The 19584-nt window shown below is 43.9% G+C and overlaps 1 protein-coding gene across 2 annotated transcripts in view; it reads right to left on the reverse strand.

Moving 5' to 3' along the window:
- Window positions 1–380: 380 nt before the first annotated feature.
- Window positions 381–19584, reverse strand: part of tmem132e (transmembrane protein 132E) — a 151634-nt gene continuing 132430 nt past the window's right edge. Inside the window, exons 7-9 of one of the 2 annotated variants that reach the window (XM_055657954.1) lie at window positions 19273–19549; window positions 13775–13966; window positions 381–3180 (exon numbers count right to left, since the gene is read on the reverse strand). In XM_055657954.1, coding sequence (XP_055513929.1) covers window positions 1972–3180; window positions 13775–13966; window positions 19273–19549 — 1678 coding nt within the window. In that variant the 3' untranslated portion in view covers window positions 381–1971. The remainder of the gene's footprint in view (window positions 3181–13774; window positions 13967–19272; window positions 19550–19584) is intronic. The other variant, XM_055657955.1, reaches the window with a different exon arrangement.

A 19584-nucleotide genomic window follows, 5' to 3' on the forward strand; every position in this document is an offset into this window, starting at 1 on the left:
GAAAATGATTATAGGAACATTGTTAAATTGATAAGTGGTTGTGCATTTTAAGCCATGAGGTTGCACCATGTTCTAAAATGTTGCATGAATACGGTTGTAGTTTATCCATGCTGTTGGGTTAAGCTAAGCTGAGATTTTAGGCGTGTGATTTGCCAGCCATTGTTCCTTCACTGTTCATTTTAATGAGCAGGAGGATTTTGAGTTGTCAGTCAGCATACAGTCAGAAATATCTGTCTGGTGGATTTCTTTTGTAAAGTTTATTGACTGCTGACTGAGGCTTCAAATTCACTTCAGTCATCAGAAATATCAATTTATAATGAAAATTGTTTACTTAAAGGCCTAGTGAAAGCTGCAAGACAGAGAGAAACTTAACTAGGATCTTTCTTAACGTTGTGGTTTGGTTTAATTGTATAGAAATTCATATATACATATAGATATCATTCCATCAAGATGAAATACACCTAAATCACCCCATCCCCGTGAATCTATGATTGTTTAAACCTGCAATATCCTTTTGCAGGCTTTTTTCAGGAGATTTAACAAGATAGGTACACAGTGGAAATGTTTTCCTTCGTTTATCATTAATTTATCAAAACCTGATAATCATCTTTCATCACATTCCCATTTCACAGCAGATCTAATGAATCAAACATCACATTCTATTGGTCTACAACCAACATCGGTATCGCCACATTACTTCTTGCTGCTGTTTCACTGATTAGAAAGGTCATTTCAATACCTCACAAGTATACTCTATGTTCAATGACCAATTTGAGTCAAATTTTCCTTTGGCAATTTACAAAAGCCAATGGATTTTGGTTTGCTTTCTGTCAATGCCTCTCACATTTAAAATAGCTGCTAGCTTTCTCAAAAAAATATTTAAAAAAAACCATTGAAAGTCATAATTTTCAGTTTGACCGTGTCACTGTTGTTTTTTGAATAAAATCACAGATTCCCAGTCCCTGCAAATTAAGATTTTTGTTTTGTTTTAAATTTGAGCACAATTGATTCCTGCTGTGATTAATTAGAAAAGAGCATATCTGGACATTTCTGCTCGAGCATTCCAATAGATTGCTTTATAAATATGCATATTAAATTAAAATGAATATATAATGAGGCCAATGACAAAATGATCAGATTGCTGCTATCACACTTCACAGAGAACAATATCACATTATGTGTTTCCCATAAACAGAGAAACCTTTTCTTTTCAACATTAATTAATCATTCATGTATCAGCTTTCTCACAACCAGTAGTAACACTGCAATTTGTGCCATGCTCTTGCTTCAACAGCTTTTATTAATGCAAATAATGAGACCGAAACGTGAATGAAATAGACATTGTCAACCTTCAGAATTGACTGTGGACTCAAATTGCGATTAAAATATATATTTTTTTTAAATCAACATTTGCCACTTAGTTTCAATACCAGTTTTGTCTGATGCATTCAATTTGGTAAGGGTCTTACCATACTTGTTCTGTCATATCTATCAACTACAAGAACTGTTTTACATCTTAAAACAACTCCTTGTTGTGCAGAATATGCAACTCTCTGTTGTTTTCAGCCTACTGGAGTCTTAAAAATAAGATGCCAATGTTGTCCCATTTCACCGTCACCTACACAGAGCGATTCCAGCATGCTTCTTTTGATTATGAGCAAACACTATGCCCCTGTGCTAAACCAGTCATGTTTATTTCATTATAATAGAGTCTGTCTTTCATCAACTGTGATTTGTCAATGGTGTTTCAGCAAAGAGTATTCTTTGCAAAAGGTTTGATCAGCTTCTCACTGCAAACCTATTTTAAATATTGCAGCATTACCAGTACTCATTTGACCACAAATATTGTTAGAGCACTTTTATGTTCACCCAGTCTCCACGTACTGCAGCTTCCTTCTGTGGACCAAACAAAAAACTATACGTGGCAAATATCTGGCAGCTATAAATGCAGCAAAGAAAAGCAGCAGCAGACTAGGCAATCTCCTTTATTCTTTGAATGTAGTTGTGTAGTTCCTCTGGGTCTCTGAGACCCATATCCTGGCAGACCCACTCAATGTCTTCCTCATCGGCTATTGGTATGCAGTTGTAAGCTATGCCAAGCTCTTCAGACGGCAACGTGGCAAAAGTGGTAAACTTGACCCTTTTGCGCTTGGAGGTGGGAGAGTGTAGTGGATCCTCGCTGTGTTCCATAACTGAGCTCCCAGATGATCCATCAGCTCTGCTGTGCACTTGACTTTGCACACTTGTCTGTGAGCTGCCACTGCTCTGATGATCATTGTGGCAGCAAGTTTGGATATTTTCCAAGGGGTTGCCAGGACTTTCAGGTTGAGGCGAGAGGTCAGCCTGGGTACGAAGAGGTTGTCCATTGCCTAGAAAAACCCAGTGGTGAGAGTGATCCATGCTGGCTTGACCCTCTGGGGGAATACGTTTGTGCCTGTACTTGAGGACAAATACAATGCAGTTTATTAGAAAAACCAGTATTGCGAGGCAGAAGACTCCTAACAGTGCATACATTCCAATTTCCAAATCAGTTAGACCCCGTGGCGTTGGGGCATACTCATCATCAGGATCTGCGAAATCTTTTGGCAGATCTGTGACATCAATGTCAAGAGGTAAGCTGGGCATCCTTGTGTTATCAAAATGTACTCCATTTTCTTGCATGCCATCAATGCCCTTGCCTGGTTCTGCCCTTGAGTCAGTCCTTTCTTCCACAGCTGACTTTACAGTTGTGCTACTCTTCCACATAACCCTTTCCTCGCGTTCACCAGTTGAAGAAGTGTCTGGCATGAAATCAAACCGATCTTTTTCTTTTGGTTTAGGACCAAATGGATTGCTTTGAAATCGAACTCCATCAGGTGCATAATCTTCACCGGTATTTTCTAGGTCTTCTTCTGAATCATCATCAAACCCAAAGCGAACCTTCACATTGACAAGTGTCACAAACAAGACACTCTTGCGGTTGGTCTTTTTACAGGGTTCACAGATGCCCAGTTCCACTCTGATAAATTCACCTGATCCTTCACCTTCTGCTATTATCAGGGGACAAACTGGGTCCTGCGTAGAAGAGACGACTTTATCATTCAGTGTGCTAACTGTCAGGTTGTAGTCTTTGACATTGTAGAGAGTCAATGGTGCTGCCGTATTGTCACTGTAGAAAATCCATGACGTCAGGATGCCTTCCTATGAAAAAAAGAAAAACATACTTAATATTTTTCTGACATTTTTAAATTTATCTCAAGAGATAAGATATTTCTCTCTTATCTCTTCTCCCGCAGCAGGGATCATTTACACAGGTGATGAGGTTTTGTAGTAGTCATGGAGGTGTACAGCATGAAACAGGTCCCTTAGACCACCTTGTCCATACTGATCGTTGGTATATTGGGTTAGTTGTTATTAAATAATGATACATCAGCCACCCTCCAGCCATCTGGAACTTCACTAGTGGCAAAAGATGGCAATATCTCCTCAAAGACCTCCACAATTTCCTCCCTAGTTTCCCACAACATCTGAGGATGTATTTGAAGGTAGATCACAAAATGCTGGAGTAACTCAGCAGGCCAGGCAGCATTTCTGGAGAGAAGGAATGGGTGACGTTTCGGGTCGAGACCCTTCTGAAGAGATGCTGCCTGTCCCGCTGAAATACTACAGCTTTTTGTATATCTTCGGTTTAAACCAGCATCTGCAGTTTCTTCTTACACATGAATTTGGAAATCATACTGAAACAATACATGAAGACATGAAATGATGCTAAATATGTAATATACAACCTATCATAAGTAGCATTTTTCTGATAAGATAAAAATGGGATTTAAGAGTTAAGCTGTTTTTTATGCTTATAAATGAAAGTAAACATGACTACTAAATGTTGGTCATTTAGTTCAATTCCCGAAAATGGTTCAGCGCTTGACTATTACATTTTAAAACTACTTAAAATATGGCGAAGCAGAAGGAATTCAATTCACAGTGAATATTATTACAGGTGCACAACCTTTTATCCGAAAGCCTTGGGACCAGACACTTTTCGTAATTCAGAATTTGTCGGTCTTCGGAATGGAAAACTTTTAGCGTAGATTTTAATGGCTGGCTCAGTGGTAGAGTGTTCGGCTCATATCCGCAAGGTCGCGAGTTTGCGCCTTGATCCCGGCAGTTACTCGGTCGCGAGTTTGAGTCTTCAATGTCGTTTTTTCTTGCAGAATAAATGTTTGTATGAAATGTAGGAGAGGTGTACTGACTGTGTGGGCAGAACTTTGGAAGTGATTGCCCACCAGTCTAAAAAGCCACTGTGTCTCCCTGTCCCTGGGATAGCAGGGGGCGATCAAACAGCACAATACCCCCCTCCCCCTCCAACTCCAGAGGAATCCTCTCCCCGATGGGCCGCTACGGCGACAAGTGGCAGTTTGCCCACAGCCCGAGCTGCGCCACCCCAAGAACACCTTGCACACCATCAGCTTCTGCCCCTACGTGGTCCTCTGGAGTTGGAGCGGGGCTGGGCTGGAGTTGCTGCTGGCTGTGGGTCTCTGGGATCTCCGTGCTTGCAGTGGGCCTGGGGGTCGCTGGCCCGTTGGTCCTGACGTCTCCGGCCACCCCCCTGGACGGGAGCTGAGACTGGGAACTGTACCGCCCTTGCCCCCTCCCTCTGCAACTGCAAACAACCCCACTCTCCTGCAAGGGCGGTACAGTTCCCGGAGGATAGCAGGTGGCCGGAGACATCAGGACCAACAGGAACCCGCTCCCCGATGGGCCCCTACGACGCCCCGAGCTGCGCCCCGTCATCCGCAACCCAGGTTCCTCTGTAGTTGGAGCGGGGCTGGGCTGGGCTGCTGTTGGCTGTGGGTCTCTGGGTTCTCCGTGCTTGCGGTGGGCCTGGTGGTCGACGTCCAATTGGTCCTGACGTCTCCGGTGACTGCACTGGCCTGCAGCCATCGCCGACGTGAAGACAGTACAAAGCCCCCGCGCCGGTGCAATGAGCAGGGAACTGGAGAGGGGAGGGAAGGGGTCACACACATGGCCGGGAACCAGAGGGGTGTAGGTGGGGTGAAACTGAAGGGAGCGACAATCTGCTGCTGCCTGCACGCTGAGTTAAAAAGTTCCCACGCAAGACTCACGATACACTGTGTATCGTGAGTCTACCGTGGGAACTTTTTAACTCAGCGGGCAGGTAGCAGCATATTGTCAATTATTAACCCTCCCGCGCAATATACCCTCACCTTCTCTTTTATGGATGGGGATTTAGTTCCCCTTTCTTCGAGGACCGACTGGAGGTTCCGCTGTCACCTCTGCGGGCCGCCCTCGGTGAACGTCCTGTCTCCCTGTCCCTGGAATAGTAGGGGGCGATCAAACAGCACAATACCCCCCTCCCCCTCCAACTCCAGAGGAATCCGCTCCCCGATGGGCCGCTATGGTGACAAGTGGCAGTTCGCCCACAGCCCGAGCTGCGCGACCCCAAGAACAAGACGTACCCCTTGCACACCATCAGCTTCTGCCCATACTGGGAGCGTGTTCCTCTGGAGTTGGAACGGGGCTGGGCTGGAGTTGCTGATCTGGGATCTCCGTGCTTGCAGTGGGCCTGGGGGTCGGTGTTCCGTTGGTCCTGACGTCTCCGGTGACTGGCACTGTGCTGCTAGCATCGCGACGTGAAGACAGTACAAAGCCCCCGCGCCGGTGCAATGAGCGGGGAGCTGGAGAGGGGAGGGAAGGGGTCACACACATGGCCGGGAAGCAGAGGGGTGTAAGTGGGGTGAAACTGAAGGGAGCGACAATCTACTGCTGCCTGCACGCTGAGTTAAAAAGTTCCCACGCAAGACTCACGATACACTGTGTATCGTGAGTCTGCCGTGGGAACTTTTTAACTCAGCTGGCAGGTAGCAGCATATTGTCAATCATTAACCCTCCCGCGCAATATACCCTCACCTTCTCTTTTATGAATGGGGATTTGGTTCCCCTTTCTTCGAGGACCGACCGGAGGTTCCGCTGTCACCTCTGCGGGCCGCCCTCGGTGAACGTTTTCAAGGACCTTTCTTCAAGGACCGAAAAAATGTCGCTATTCGGAGGTTTTCGTTATTTGGATCTTCGGATAAAAGGTTGTGCACCTGTACTAGAAGTCCTTTAGGTTCCACTTTGACTTTATTTTCCTTTACCATGTTTAAAGGCATAATTTCATAGAATATAATTTTAGAACGTATGCAATATAAAAATTGTTATGTAATAAGCTGGAGACTGAATTGAGTTGTCAAATGTTTGTCTTGATGAGAACTTTAGTCTTTATTATTGTACAGCTTTGTCATATCAGAATGCAACAGCGCGTTGATCAATGTTAGCAAAAATAATGCTATCCCGATTACTGCAGAGATTTTTATGAGTATTTTGCTATTTTCAACAAGTGGCGTATTTGGAAATGCATCAATTCATATGCAAGGTAATGGAATCTGGAAGTGAAGCTATTACTTGGAGCAAGACAAATTATACCTACTTTGTTATAACATATTTTTGCCGATCATGAGTGATATCCTATGTGACTGACATCTACTGCTCTCTGCCATTTCTTGCAGTCTTGGGCAGAACTGTTCCCAAACCAAGCTATGATGTAACCCGACAGCATGCTTTCTATGGTGATGTATTTCTGCTGTATTTTTCCAGTCTCCAAGGGAAGAAGAGGTGCTGATGTGCCTTCTTGGCTGTCACATAAATGTAGTTTGTCCTTCCACACAGATCTATACTTGATCTTTTCTTATTTTTTATCTGCATGCAATCTCTTGGTGACACACAAAAATGCATTTCCAGTTCACCACTAATGTTGGAGGCATCTGGTGCCGGCGTTGTTTTACCTTTTCACTGCTTCATTACTGGCAGACAGCTTGTCTAATACATAATCTTGACGCGTCAAAATTTCCATTGGGAAAATTTAAGATAGAGGGGTGGATTTTGCAGAAAACTTCAGCAGTTCCTAGAGGAACTGGCAGCCTTTCACTTGAGTAAGTGCCAGCAAGTTTGACATTTTTTTGCATGATTGTTCAAATAAGCATGTCCCAAACTTGAGCTGTTCACCAGAAATTCCACAATGGCGTTCAATGGAGCACATAGCAGGTGGAATTGCCGCAACACCTCAGCATTTACAGATAAAGATCATGTCATGTTGATGTGGTGTAGGAAATTCTCAACTGAATTTCAATGAGCATCTAGGAATTAGCACATGTTAATATGTTTAGATTTAAATTGTTTGACTTTATTTAAATGTTTTAAATCTATTTAGTTATTTAAAAACTTTTAGTTTGTTTCTGCCTTTTCAAGACAATGGGGTGTCAGGAGAATATTTTTAATGCTGGCTGTTAGATGCACCATATGGAGCAAGGATGTTTTATTGTGATTGTGTTTTTCATTGAAGTGGGACATTTTCTGGTGAGAAAAAAACAAGTAGCTAAAATAATTAATAAAAAGGCTGTTTTGATCATTATCTTCAGTGATTTATGTATCAAAGTTTGACAGGTGCAGGGTTCAAGCTACAACTTCTCAGACAATTATCTCTCAGAAACATAGAGAAGTTATTATCAAAAGTTAGAAATCACTGATTAATTTGAAGGCCCATTTTCTGAGCAGCTGTCATTTAAGTTGTTCATTTACAATGACAGAGCTGCCAAATTTTGTCAGAGCATTTCAGTATTCTAGTACCTGAAAATCATATTTTGCTGAGGAATCAAGAAAGCTCATCAGCGCCTCTACTTCCTGAGAAGATTACGGAGAGTCGGTTTGTCAAGGACGACTCTCTCTAACTTCTACAGGTGCACAGTAGAGAGCATGCTGACCGGTTGCATCGTGGCTTGGTACGGCAACTTGAGCACCCTGGAGAGGAAAGACTACAAAAAGTAGTAAACACTGCCCAGTCCATCATTGGCTCTGACCTTCCTTCCATCGAGGGGATTTATCGCAGTCACTGCCTCAAAAAGGCTGGCAGTATCATCAAAGACCCACACCATCCTGGCCACACACTCATCTCCCTCCTATCTTCAGGTAGTAGGTACAGGAGCCTGAAGACTGCAACAACCAGGTTCAGGAATAGCTACTTCCCCACTGCCATCAGGCTATTAAAGCTGGCTCGGACAAAACTCTGATTATTAATAACCAATTATCTGTTATTTGCACTTTATAATTTTATTTATTCATGTGTGTATATATATTTATATTATAGTATATGGACACATTGATCTGTTTTGTAGTAAATGCCTACTATGTTCTGTGTGCTGAAGCAAAGCAAGAATTTTATTGTCCTATCAGGGGCACATGGCAATAAACTCACTTGAACTTGAAATCAGTAATTTTATGCTGTGCCATTTTGCTGATTTAAAAAAAAAAAAATTATGTGCGGTCATACCCATGTAAGAGTACACGAATGCATAACTTTGCTACCAATTGACATGTCTTCTACGCACCTTGCTTGGCAGTGCATTCATTGCCATCTCTTTGTATTTTCAGAGAGAGAGAGTGGTGAATCTCTGGAACTCTCTGCCACAGAGGGTAGTTGAGGCCAGTTCATTGGCTATATTTAAGAGGGAGTTAGATGTGGCCCTTGTGGCTAAGGGGATCAGGGGGTATGGAGAGAAGGCAGGTACGGGATACTGAGTTGGATGATCAGCCATGATCATATTGAATGGCGGTGCAGGCTCGAAGGGCCGAATGGCCTACTCCTGCACCTAATTTCTATGTTTCTATGTTTCTATGTTTCTATGTATAACGCTGTGTGAACGGCTGCTTCCTACTTTTAGCACCAAATGATGATGTAGAAACCATTTTGGAAGCCTCCCTCTCTCCCTCCCTCACTCCCTCTCTCTCTCTCCCTCCCTCCTCTCTCTCTCTCTCCCTCCCTCCTCCCCCTCTTTCTCTTCCTCATCCCTCTCGCCTTCCCTCCCTCCCTCCCTCCCTCTTTCACTCCCGCCTTCCCCCTTTCCCTCCAACCCCTCTCGCTTCCTCTCTCTCTCTCTCCTCCTTTTTTCTCCCTCCCTCTCTTATTCCCTTCCTCCCTCTCCCTCTCTCCTCTCTCTCACTCTCCCCTCTCCATCCTCTCCCCCTTGAGCCCACCCACCGTTCTGTAAAATCAAGGCCAATCCCAATGTAACTGCAATCCCACTGGTAACCTTTCACCACTAGGCTTATCCACAATTCTACCACTGCCTGAAAAATAATCAAAGGGTCAAAGAGAATTCCAAAGACTCATTGTCATACGAGAATTTTCCTGAACAGTCTGTGACCCATAACTTTGGCCATAGCGCCATGTGTAAAGCCCATAGCGCTATGTTTAAAGCCCATAGTGCTCCAGCCGGTAGCGTTATATTTCGATCCCACAGCGCTCCAGCCGACAACTCTTCGTTTAAATTCTCACGCATTAAACTGACAGCGCTCTGTTTAAACCTGGAGTGGTTCAGGCAGCGACTCTGGAGAGAAGGAATGTGTGACATTTCTGGTCGAGACCCTTCATCAGACTGAACTGAAATCCGTATTTAAAATCCATATTTAACAACACAAAATCGTACATCAGTAATCTTATCGCATTTCCGTACAAAATTCGGAAAATCTGTACTACTTGGCAGCTCTGCAATGATGTAAGTTAGAACTACCCAAGAGAGGGGAGTAACTCAACATCTGTCAGGAATGGGGACTATGGATCTTCCAATGCTGAACCCTCTTAGGTTTTTGTCCCTAGTATAGATACTACAATTCATTTGATATGAAAATTAAATTTCTTAAATGAGATTAAATTTTTCTCTCTATCTCCACTGTATTTTCAATACAAAACATCCCCATTTATCTTTTCAAAAATATATAATGAACATGCTTTGATCTTTGTGGATGAATCACAGAGGTGACCTTTATGAAAACTTACTTCAATCATTTACAATTATTCTCCTGCCTTGAAATCATACTTTTTTATCTAGTTTTGACTCCGAAAGTCTAGGTTTGGACTCTTCCAGAATTGGAAAAATGGGTTCAAATCTTTGATTTGTGGTGGAGCCAACACAAAAGGAGGACGAAATCTAAAATGGTCACATGAATTTAATTAGAAGTTGAGGAAAAACCTCTTTATCTAAAGTGGTATTGAAATACAAAATACTGGAATATCTGAGGCAAATGCATTGATACATTTAGAAGAAAGCAAAATAAATGCACAAGGGACAAATGCAGAAAAGAATATGCTTATGGATGAGAAGGGAGGAAGTTAATAGGAACCATGAATATTGGCATCAGAAACCTGTTAAAATAATTGTCTTGAACGTTTCTGTACTAGATCATATCATATCATATCATTCTATGTAAATGGTGAATCTATAGAATATGTAAATCAGAATTCTAATGTTACCTAAGTCTGCCTGACATTTCATCATTAAAAATGCAGTGCCTGCAGATACCAAATTGTAGGACTAGATAAGACCTCTAATGAATCCCATCAACACACTGTGTATCACTGTTGTAAGTCATTGAAAGGTGAATGCAATGTCTATTCAGATGTAATTCCTCTTAACAAAAGCAGAAACTCATTTTAAATAAATTGCTTATCCACTGGCATCAAATAGTAGATGGAAGCATGTCACATAAATTTATTAAGCATTTATCTGCTCATATCACTGTTTAAAGCTTATTAATTTTTAATGAGTAATTTAATTGTATCGTAAAAGTTAATTGTCATACCTCTTTCTTGTCTTGTTCTTTAGGATTCTAAGTGGGTAGCAGCAAATCTATACAACAAACTGATCTGTGGTTCATTTCCAGTAGTGCTATCATATGATTAGTAGACTTTTACACTCGTAAAAAAGTTAGAAATAATTATTAAAATACTGGTTGACTTTTGTATGGCAGGGATGTATTTGGTTGGAAGTACACCAGATCCACGTTTATTAATTATTCAGATACATTCAAATCTGCAGCTTCCTAAACAAGTACTAACCTAGATGTAGTAATGCAGCTTTATTGACAATAGTATTTCAATCACTGTCAAGTCTGGAATCTTAAAGATAATGCGTAAATTTCACTCCCAAAAATTTTCTGTTTGACGACAATTAAAATTCAGACCCTTACATCAAAACTTACTGTGAATTTATTACACTCTTACTGTCTAAAGCAGGGGTCGGCGACCTACGGCCCTCGGGCTGAATGCGGCCCATAACCTGAAATCATCCGGCCCGCAGGTGTATTTTTCCCCCCGTAATCATCCGGCCGCAGACTCCCGTCATCTCCGGTACCTCTCGGGCCCGACGCCCAGGCGCGGCGACGTAAGGAGGCCTGCGCTGGCGGCCGCAATGGCGGAGCAGCCGAGCGTCGACCATGGCTGAACATTGAGCAGCGGCGAGCGCCGAACTCTGGCTGTACCACTGTATCGCACCTTCTGTATCTGGGCTTCACTGTCGGGATCGGGCCGGGGACGAGTGAGTGTGAGTCAACATGCATCGCTGGTGGCTGCGACATCAGCAGCCTGCGTGTGTGGAGCAGACCAGCAAACAGCGCGGCACGTCATTTTCGACTGCGCTATCCTCTGCTCCCCTGGTAGTCCTTACGCCCCTCGACAACAGCACATTGAACTGGCTACAGCATCTGGAGAGCGTTACATAACCTATGCTGCCTCAAACGCAAGAAGAAGAAAATGTCCGATATTACAGCCATCTTTTGTTTTGGGGGCTTGTATCCTTCAGCTTTCTCTCCAGCATATAAAAGGCATGCTTGATGGGGTTCAGATCGGGTGATTGATTTGGCCACTCAAGAATTTACCATTTTTTAGCTTTGAAAAACTCCTTTATTGCTTTAGCAGTATGTTTGCGATCATTGTCTTGCTGTAGAATGAACCTTCGGGCAATGATTTTGAGGCATTTGTTTGAACTTGAGCATATAGGATGTGTCTATACTCTTCAAAATTCATTATGCTACTACCATCAGCAGTTGTATCATCAATGAAGATAAGTAAGCCAGTACCTTCAGCAGCCATACATGCCCAGGCCATAACACCCCCACCACCGTGTTTCACAGTTGAGGTCGTATGCTTTGGATCTTGGGCAGTTAATTCTCTCGTCCATGCTTTGCTTGTGCCACCACTCTGATATAAGTTAATCGTCGTCTCATCTGTCCACAAGACCTTTTTCCAGAACTGTGGTTGCTCTTTTAAGTACTTCTTGGCAAACTGTAACCTAGCCATCCTATTTTGCAGCTAACCAGTGTAGCTTCTGTATTTCTGTTCATGAAGTCTTCTGCGGACAGTGGTCATTGACAAATCCACACCTGAAAAGTGTTGATCTGTCGGACAGGTGTTAGGGGATTTTTCTTTATTATAGAGAGAATTCTTCTGTTATCAGCTGTGGAGGTCTTCCTTGGCCTGCCAGTCCCTTTGTGATTAATAAGCTCACCAGTGATTAATAAGCTCACCAGTGCTCTCTTTCTTCTTCATGATGTTCCAAACTGTTGAATTGGCTGATGTCTCTAACTGTTTTATTCTTGTTTCTCAGTCTCATAATACAATACGATGGCACTTTATTGTTTGTTGTCAGACCGAGGTCAGAAATTTGTTTTTGCATACATCCATACAGTAAAATAAAGGACACAACACACAATAGAGTCCAACATAAAACATCCCCACACAGCAGAATCGATATGTTTCCCACTTTAAGGGAAGGCACCAAAGTCAGCCATCTTACTCTGATGTTCCTAATGTTCAACCGTGGCCGAGGCCTCCGGAGCCCTCCGCGGTTGCCGCTACGGGCAGCCCGCCGCTCAGGCCCGCTCGCCGAGATGATAGAACTCCGGCGTCGGAACGGGAGGCCAACCTCAGCGACTTGGACCTCTGAATTGGCCGCTTCCCACCAGAGTCCTCACTCCCGACATCCCCAGGTCGCACCACGCGGAGATTCACGCTGGCGGCCCTCGACAAAGGGCCACAGGGACTCCACGATGTAGGAGTCAGCACCGCCCGTGTTGGGAGCTCCGCGATGTTGGAGCAGCGGGCCCAACGCTCCGGAACTCCAAACGGCGATCCAGGTAGGTATCGCCCGCTCCGCAGTGAATCCAGTGCCGCACTGCCGCTGCCAAAGCTGTGGTCCAGTTCCCGGTCTCTGGTAGGAAAGGCTGCTCCGATCCAGATGGTAGGCCGCGAGGAGTGGGGGGGGGTGAGGACATGACTTGGAGAAATAGTTGCATCCTCGCCAGGAAGTGACCGGGAAACGGTTCCCCCCTTACCCTACCCCCCTTCTCCACCCAGAAAAACTAAAGAATCCCCAAAACAAACTGTTTAGCCAAACTAAAATAAAAAAAGATAAGGAAAAACGGACAGGCTGCAGGCAGAGGCTGCTGGAAATGCAACACATGTGAAGCTATGTGTCCTAAACATTATGGCGCTCTGAATAGGGAGACTGTATAAACACTGCTGTAATATCTATATGGTGAAGCTAAAATGTAGAAAAATGGCCTTTAATAAAATCTGACAATGTACACTTTAACCACATGTGATTTTTTTCTATTACAAATCTCAAATTGTGGAGTACAGAGGCAAATAAATAAATGATGGGTCTATATCCCAAAAATTATGGAAGGCACTGTAAGCAGCCATAGGAAATAAGTCTGATGGTGGAAATGCACTGTATTAAGTCAGACCTAGGAGCAACCCATGCGGATCCACCAAAAATCTTAGTCAAACTCAATCGGGCACTGGGCTTTGTAAAGCATCTGGGAGCCTCCCTGCCGAATAATAGTTTTCCAATGGTTAAATTGACAAGTGGCTATTCTTTTGGAGCAAACAAGTCCTTGGTACCTGTTTGAGTGTTTGAAGGCGCTGACGAGCTGTTGTCTTGGCAATAAAGGTGTGGCTAGTCCCAGGATTAGATTCCAGACTCAACGACAGACCAGAGATAAGTTCTGTTTGCAGGTCAGTGATGGTGACTTTATCATCAGCAACAGTCAATGGCACTTCCCCTAATACAACCTCCATCAATGGAGAAACAACCTACAAGAAATGAAAAGAACATGATGTGCTGCATCTATATTTAAACTATCATCATTTAAGTATAACTAATGCTATAAAGTACACCTTTAGCAAAAACTGCAAAACTGCTCTTATCTTTATAAACAATGGACCATATTGATAAGCTCATAGTCATACAGCACCGAAACAGCACCTTTGGCCCAACTTGTCCATGCTGACCAAGACCCCCATCTAAGCAAGTAGGCCTGCATCCACCCCGCCAGTCTCCACATCCAACGTATCATTCTCTGGATGGACACAAAAATCTGGAGTAACTCAAAAAGGAATGGGTGACGTCTCGGGTTGAGACTTTTCTTCTGACTGAGAGTCAGGGGAGAGGAAGTCTAGAGATATCTAGATATCTAGTTTCATTCTTTGGCGTTTTCATCACCTCCAACATACTCCCACCACCACTCATATCCTCTTATCCCCACTGCTTTCCACCTTCTGAATGAGACGGCTCCCTCCACAACTTCTTGGTTAACTCATCCCTTCCCACACAAATCACCACCTCACCAGGCACTTTCCCATGCATCCACAGGAGATGCAGCACATGTCTCTATACCTCCTCTCTCACTCCATTTAGGGACCCTAACAGTCCTTCCAGGTGAGACAGAGGTTCACATGCACCTCTGTTGGCGACCATTTCAGCGAACATTTGCGTTCCACTAGGGGCCTACTGGATCTCCCAATTGACAACAATTTTAATTCCTTTTCCATTCCCATCCTGACCTTTCTGTCCTGGGTCCTGTCCATTGCCAGGGTGAGGCCACATGCAGACTGGAGAACCAGCACCTCGTATTCCGCTCAGGTAGCTTACAGCCCAATGGTGTGAACACCGAATTCTCAAATTTTATGTGACTTCAAAAACATCCTCTCTCCTTCATCCCCCTCCCCCTTTCTTCCTCCTCCCCTCCTCTTCCCTGTGCGCCATCAGGACTTGCACCTTTTCCTCTCCCACTCCCCCTATATTCCTTCCTCTAGCTTCATAATTTGCAACTCCAATCCTTGTGTCTCACACCATCTATCTTTTCATCTCTAGTCTTTGTCCAACCATCTGCCAATCAACTCCCTCGCTAACCCCACCCCCCCCCACTTGTATTCATCTATTATCTGCCAGGCTTTGTCCTGCCCCTCCTCTCTTCCAGCTCTTTCCAATTATCACTCTGAAGAAGGGACCCAACACATTAATGCTGTTAAGGGTTATGGCATTAACTATATACTTTCCCCTTACATTAGACCTCCCAAAGTGCAACACTCATACGGATTGTTCAGATTAAACTCCATCAGCCATTTCTCCACCAATTTCTGGTGCTGGTCTATATTCTGCTGTGCACTTTGACAGCCTTCCTCACTGTCTGGAACTCCAGCTATCTTGGTATCATCTGCAAACTTATTAACCAATCCATTTACATTTATGTACATGCCTTTATATATATCTATCATAAACAACAGAGGTCTCAGCACAGATACCCTAGAACTCCATTGGTCAGACGTCCAACCTGAATAACACCCTTCCACCTTTGTCTTCTATTAGTTCTGAATCCAGACAACCAAGTCATAAAGTCATAAGTGATACGAGTAGAATTAGGCCATTTGGCCCATCAAGTCCACTCCGCCATTCAATCATGGCTGATCTATCTCTCCCCCCAACCCCATTCTCATGCCTTCTCCCCATAACCTCTGACACCCATACTAATCAAGAATCTATCTATCTCTGCCTTAAATATATCCACTGACTTGACCTCCACAGCATTCTGTGGTAAAGAATTCCACAGGATCACCACCATCTGACTACAGAAATTTCTCTTTGACTCCTTCCTAAAAGAACGTCCTTTAATTCTGAGGCTATGACCTCTAGTCCTAGACTCTCTCACTAGTGGAACCATCCTCTCCGCATCCACTCACTATTGCGTATGTTTCAATGAAGTCCCCCTCATTTTTCTAAACTCCAGCGAGTACAGGCCGAGTGCTGACAAATGCTCATCATAGATTAACCTACTCATTCCTGGGAGCATTGTTGTAAACCTCCTCTGGACCCTCTCCAGAGCCAACACATCCTTCCTCAGATATGGTGCCCAAAATTGCTCACAATATTCCAAATGCAGCCATACCAGTCTTATGCAGCCTTATAGTCTCAGCATTACACCACTGTTTTTGTATACAGGCCTCTTGAAATAAATGCAAGCATTCTGAGTTTACTTTATTTACTATCGTATCGACTTGCAGATTAACTTTTTGGGAATTCTGCACCAGCACTCCCAAGTCCCTTTGCACCTCCGACTTCTGGATTCTCTCCCCATTTAGAATGTAGTCTACGCTTTTATTCCGACTACCAAAATGCATGACTTCACATTTTGCTGCACTATATTGCATCTGCATTTCCCTGTCCACTGGGAGAGGGGGTGCTATCCTGTACAGCTGCCTGTCCTGCAGCTGTCTGTTTATTCACTTTTATTTTTAATTTGTAGTATGTTAAAAGTGTGTTAGTTGGGGGTCTAATCTTTTTATGAGTGGGGAGTGGGGGGGGGGGGGGGGGGGGGGTGGGAGGGGAAAACTGCTTTTCTAGTCCCTACCTGGTCGGAGAGGCTGCCTTCCTCTGGCAGCACCTTCGACCCATCCTCGCGGCCTACCAGCGGGGCATGGAGCGGCGTTTCCCGAGGGGACCTGCCCAGTACCTGGAGCGCTATCGCGGAGCGGGCGATGCCTTGCCTGGGTCGCCGTGCTGGAACTCCGATATGCTGGGATCTGCGGGGCTGTGGACCGGCCAGCTGCAGGTGGCGGCGCTGACTTTAACATCGGGAGCACGGGATTTCACGCTGAGATCGCCAGTGGTGGAGCTCCATCCAGCGTGGTCTGTTGGCTTGGAAGCCGCAGTCTCCGGTAAGGAAGCGGTGGTTCCAGGCATCCCAAGCCGCTGAGAGGGTTCTCCTGACGCCGGAGCACCATCACCCAGCGAGAGGGCCTGAAACATCAGACTGTGGAGGCCTCAATAGGCCCGACCATGGGTGGACAAGAGGATGGGGACTGGACTTTGTGCCTTCCCCCCCCAGTGGGAACCATTGTGGGGGATGTTTATTATGTTTTAATGTTAAACTTCTTCTTTAATGTTATGTTGTATTTTTATTAGTGTGCTGCAAGGACATCTGAATTTCCCCTGAAAAGGGGATTAATAAAGTATTTATTATTACTCTTCCAACCTGTCCAGGTCCTTCTGCAGGGTCCCTACTTTCTCTAAACTACCTAGCCTTCCATCTATTTTCATATCATCTGCCAAACTTGGCCACAAAGCCTTCAGAGAGTGGTGAATCTCTGGAACTCTCTGCCACAGAGGGTAGTTGAGGCCAGTTCATTGGCTATATTTAAGAGGGAGTTAGATGTGGCCCTTGTGGCTAAGGGGATCAGGGGGTATGGAGAGTAGGCAGGTACGGGATACTGAGTTGGATGATCAGCCATGATCATATTGAATGGCGGTGCAGGCTCGAAGGGCTGAATGGCCTACTCCTGCACCTAATTTCTATGTTTCTATGTTTCAATCCCCTCGTCCAAATCATTAATATACAATGTGAAGAGTAGTGACCCCATCACCGACCCCTGCGGAACTCCGCTAGTCACTGGCAGCCAACCAGAAAAAGCCCCCTTTATTGCCACTTTGTCTTCTGCCATCCAGCCAACCTGCTATCCATGCTAGTATCTTCCCTTTGATACCATGGGCTCTCGTCTTCCTTAGTAGCTTACTGACTCTCCTTGGTATTTACTTCTTCAAAGACTTCCAGCAAATTTGTCAAGCAAGACCTCCCCTTCACAAAGCCATGCTGACTTCGGCCTATTTTATCCGTAACCTCATCCTTTATAATGGACTCTATAAAATCTTACCAACCACTGAAGTCAGAGTAACCGGCCTATAGTTCCCACTATTTTGCTTTACTCCCTTCTTGTGCAGTGGGATAACATTGACAATTTTCCAATCATCTGGGACCTCTCCCCGTGTCTAGTGATTCTTGAAATATCACTGTCAATGCCTCCACAATCTCTAAAGCCACCTTTTTCACAACCCTAGGGTGCAGTACATCTGGTCCAGGTGACTCATCCACCTTTGGCCCTTTCAGCTTCACAAGCACCTTATTTCTGGTCATAGCCATTCCACTAACATCCATCTCGATTCTCTTGAATTCCAGGCACTTTGCTGATGTCTTCCTCTGTGAAGACTGATGCAAAAAGTTATTCAACTCATCTACCATTTCTTTATTCCCCTTTATCACTTCCCCAGCATCATTTTCCAGCGGCCCAACTTGCACTCTTCAAGTCAGTGTAAATTCCATGCATCCTAATCTTCTGGATCAGCCTACCATGTGAGATTTTATCAAATGTCTTTAAAAAATCCATGTACAACATTCACTGCCATATACCCTCGTCGTTCACCATTGCCACCTCCTCAAATAACTCCATCAAGGTAGTAAGAAATAACCTGCCACGTACAAAGTCATGCTTCCAGTTATTAATGAACTCATTCTTCCAAACGGAGTAAATCTTATCCTCAATAATTCTCTCATGAGTCTCACAGACCTATATATAAGTGGATACTCTCCACCTTTCTTCTTAAACAAAGGAACATTCAGGCTAGTCTCGAGTCCTCCAGGACCTTGCCTGCGGCTGGAGAAGATGCAATGGTCATCCAGAGGGATTGGACTTAACTGTAACAGATCTCAACAAATACTCCAGTACCTTTGTGAAATCTATTTGTTAACATATGTCTGTCTGCCTAATTTGACATTTGAAAGCATTACAGGTAATCCACTAGTTATGAGTTGTATTTCAAGAAAACAGTCTGGATTGTGATTTACCACAACACAAATCATCTGAGCATGCATCAAGAAATGCGAGTTGCACAAAAAAGCTATTTTTGCATTTATTTATTCACTTTAAAAAATATATTCTGTGAACTTTAGTCTGTATTTTGAATTTTGGATAGTGGTTTGTGATTTCCGTATTGGAGAATTTCCATTACCAGAGTGGTTATAAACCCAAGGGTTGCCTGTATCATAGCACTTCACACAACAATAAGACAAATGTGTTATGTTCAGTAATGGAAAATACACGTTTAATGTTATTTCATAGTATTGGTTAAGATTACCAAGTGAAAATGTGTGCATGCCTTGGAAAATCATATCAATTAGATTTTTACTTATGTAATACATTCTGTATATTATTCTATATATTTTATAGCGAGACTCAACCTACTGCATTCTCCATCTCCAAACCAATTAAGTTAATGGCTAATAGCTAACCTTGAAAATTGTTGTTCCAGGCTCACGTCCAGCAAGTATATTGCCTTCCATAATATGTGCAATTCTTGAGTCTGCCACTCTCATGAAGTCACTGACGAGATCAGTGACATCCACTGACCATTCCGAGCCCAGCATGGTGATCACCTGATCTGTACCCTCGGATGAAGTTGTATGGAACTGGGTAAATACTCGTATTAATGCATGCTGATATTGCAGAGTACAGCCTCGTGTTTTGCTTCGTTCTTCTTCATCTTCATCTTCACTGTCACGGGTGGACCTGAGAAATGGAGCACACGCCCAAGGAAAAAAATA

This window comes from Leucoraja erinacea, chromosome 28 (genome assembly GCF_028641065.1).
Source record: "Leucoraja erinacea ecotype New England chromosome 28, Leri_hhj_1, whole genome shotgun sequence".
Taxonomy (NCBI): Eukaryota; Metazoa; Chordata; class Chondrichthyes; order Rajiformes; family Rajidae; genus Leucoraja; species Leucoraja erinaceus.